Raw genomic sequence first — 3024 nt, 5'->3', positions numbered from 1 at the left:
GTAGGTGCCCGCCAGGCCTGGGGCAGGGGTGGGTGCCTGGGGCGGGGAAGGCAGAGACCATCCTCTCCCCTTGCCCGGTGCAGGCAGGAGCTTAGCACAGCCTTTTCCCCTGGGATGAGGAGGGAACTGGGGGTCTGGGGAGCCCACCTGCCCCACACGCCTGTTGTGGCCAAATCCCAGCCCCACGTGTCTGCAGGATCCCGGCTGAGTCGTGCCCGGGGCAAGGAGACTGCTCTGCATTCAGCCTTGCTGCCAGCTCGTTTCCCCTGTGCCGTGAGCAGGGCAGGAGAGGTCCCCGGGCTGGCTGCAGTGGGGCAGGTCCATCTCTCACGGCCCCGTATGGGGATGCCGCTGTTATTCACCGAGCCCCTTGGCAGGGAAAGCCAAGGCAGCTATGCTTCTGGCACGGAGCACAGGCGCAGAGACCCCTTCCCATAGCCCTCCAACCCCCTGGTCCCTGCCGACTGACTGTCCCGGGGGGGCTCGCAGGGTCCCCCAAGCGGCACCAGTTCCAGAGGCAGCGGGCGGCGAGCGAGAGCATGGACCAGGAGGACCGGGACCCCCACCAGACCGACATCATCCAGTACATTGCCCGGACCGAAGACGTCACCTTCCGCCCCGTGGCCGGGCCCTTCCTGCCATCCCCGGCCAGCCCCCCACCCTCTCTCGGCAGGTATTTTTCAGTAGATAGAAGGGCTAGGGAGGCTGGCCGGGGCCTCAGCTCTGGCCCGGGAGCCTAGGGGCAAGCGTGTGCGAGCCAGGCAGGGGCATTTCCCAGGCTCTCCCCCGGGAAAGCAGGGGGCTGAGCCCTGGAGCCCCCAGCCCTGCTCCCCCTGGATGGGGTCCCTGCCCCTCTTCATGCCAGGGGCTGCCTGGCTGGGGGAAGCTGCCCGTGCCCTGATGCAGGAGGTGCCAGCAGCAGGGTCCCGGCTCTGTAGGGCTCAGGACCCTCCAGCAAGGGCGGCAGGGCTGGGAGGAAAGGTGGAGGGACTGAGATGAGGGGAGATGGAGACAGGATGGAAGTGAGTGGAGGGGATCATTGATTTGCAAAGCTCTGCAGTGGCTTGAAAGTGTCCCTGCCCAGTCCCAGCCTGCCCTGCGTACTGCACCTGGGTAGGCTGGGCTGGGCCAGGCCGGGTTGAGCTGAGCCGGCAGCCCCGGACCAGGCGCTGCGCTGTAATGCCCGCGGGTTGTGCCCCCAGGCTAGAGCCGGCCGAGGCAGGTGGGGGGGCTGCCGCGGAGGCGCCCGGCGCGGAGCAGCAGAGCATCTACCACGACATCTGGAGCTTGCGGGCGTCCCTGGAGCTGCATGCCTCGTCTGAGCAAAGCAACGACCGGGACTCGGTGCGCAGCGACGGGGGCGACAGCGTGTCCTTGGCGGGCGGTGCCCCCGGCTTCTCCTCCTCCCTGGACGAGGCTGAAGGCCCCGAGGAGCGGCCGTGGGGCCGACCCAAGCAGGACAGCACCGAGTCGGAGCCGGGCACGCGCAAGCTGCTGCAGATGGACAGTGGCTATGCCTCCATCGAGGCGCCCAGCCGGGCAGGCGAGGACGGGCAGCCCCAGGACCAGACCGCCTCGGAGAAGCGCATCTGCTTCACCAGCGCCGGGCGCAAGGGCACCATCTTCGAGAGCTTCGAGGGGCGTGAGCCTGAGGAGGAGGAGGAAGAGGAGGAAGAGGAGGTGGCAGCGGGGGGCGAGGCGGCGGTCCCGCCGCGCAGCCCCCTCGCCTGGGCTCCCTACGGGCAGATGTTCGCCAGCCGGGAGGCGCCGCCCCGGCGGGACTACAGCATCGACGAGAAGACGGACGCGCTGTTCAACGCCTTCGTGCGCCATGACCCGCAGTTCGACGACTCCCCGCTCCGCGCCCGGCACCGGCCCCGTGCCCACCTGCGCAAGCAGTGGCAGCGCGCCAAGCAGTACAGCGACCCTGGCCTGCGCTACGCGCCCGCCCTGGAGCGCCACCGCACGCCGCTGCGCCGCGGGGACAGCGTCAACTACCCGCTGGACAGCCGCTACCACAGCACCCTGCCCCGCATCGTCAGTGCCGGCGATGAGGAGGTCGGCGAGGGCGCTGAGGCTGCTGGGGATGGGCCGGAGGCCGAGGCCGAGGCCGAGGCTAAGATCCAGGTGATCGAGGAGGAGCCGGCCGATGCGGCCGCTGAGCCCCGGCCCAGCCCGGAGCCCCTCGGGGAGCACTGCCCGGGCTCCGGCAAGTGCCTGGGCCTGGGGTCCCAGGTCCTGGGGGCTGAGCTGATGGACAAGATCGCGGGCGGCCTCGAGGACCGGCTGTATGGGCACTTGAAAAAACCGAGAGAGAGCGTGGAGTGCGCCGTGGCCGTGGCGTCCCCCGACCGCAGCCCCGTCTAGGCCGGGGGGGAGAGCACCGGGTTCACCCCGACTCGCTGCATCAGGGTTCAGGGCTTCGACCCCTCCCGCTGCTGGCACTGCCGCCAGGCCTGCTGGGTCCCGCGCCCCGGGGCGCGAGGGGAGCCCTCAACGGCCTCTCCCCTGGGAAGGGGCTGGGAGGGTGGGGGCGAGCCCGGCTGGAGGCACCAGGGCGGGGCCCTGCTGCACGGACCCCCGTCCATCATCAAGGGCTTGGAGGGGCCGGGTCGGTCGGGACGTCCAGCCTTCCACGCGGCGGGGCACGGCCCCTGGGCCCAGCAGCTGGAGGGGGGTGGCGGAGGCGAGGAGCAGGCACCTGCCTGTGCAGGCCTCTCTCGCACGGCGGGAGGTCGGTTTGACGGGACAGTTTTCCTGGTCCGCACCCCCAGCGGAGGCCTGACTCTTACCTCATGACGTAGAGCTGTGTAGCAGATGCGAGACCCCCGCACCGTGCCCTCCTCTCTCTCTCTCGGATTTTTTACAAGCAATAACGCGTCTCTGCCTCTGCCCGGAAACATCCTGGCAAAGAAGGGGCCGGGACTGGGGTGCACGGCGCTGCGGGGAGGCGCAGGGCGGTTGCAGGGGGTTGCTGTCCTCCAGGGCCCGGGTCCGGAGCTAGCAGGGGCTCCTGCCACGCGC

The 3024-nt window shown here is 70.2% G+C and overlaps 1 protein-coding gene across 1 annotated transcript in view; it reads left to right on the top strand.

Annotated features, from left to right (window-relative positions):
* CBARP (CACN beta subunit associated regulatory protein) overlaps positions 1 to 2657 on the top strand; it is an 11153-nt gene extending 8496 nt beyond the window's left edge. Inside the window, exons 8-9 of the mRNA XM_019513159.1 lie at positions 490 to 673; positions 1203 to 2657. Coding sequence (XP_019368704.1) covers positions 490 to 673; positions 1203 to 2367 — 1349 coding nt within the window. The 3' untranslated portion in view covers positions 2368 to 2657. The remainder of the gene's footprint in view (positions 1 to 489; positions 674 to 1202) is intronic.
* Positions 2658 to 3024: the final 367 nt, after the last annotated feature.

The sequence above is a fragment of the Gavialis gangeticus genome, unplaced genomic scaffold (assembly GCF_001723915.1).
Source record: "Gavialis gangeticus isolate Ggan-Ray unplaced genomic scaffold, GavGan_comp1, whole genome shotgun sequence".
In the NCBI taxonomy this organism is placed as follows: Eukaryota; Metazoa; Chordata; order Crocodylia; family Gavialidae; genus Gavialis; species Gavialis gangeticus.
This window is presented reverse-complemented; position numbering and strand designations above follow the sequence as displayed.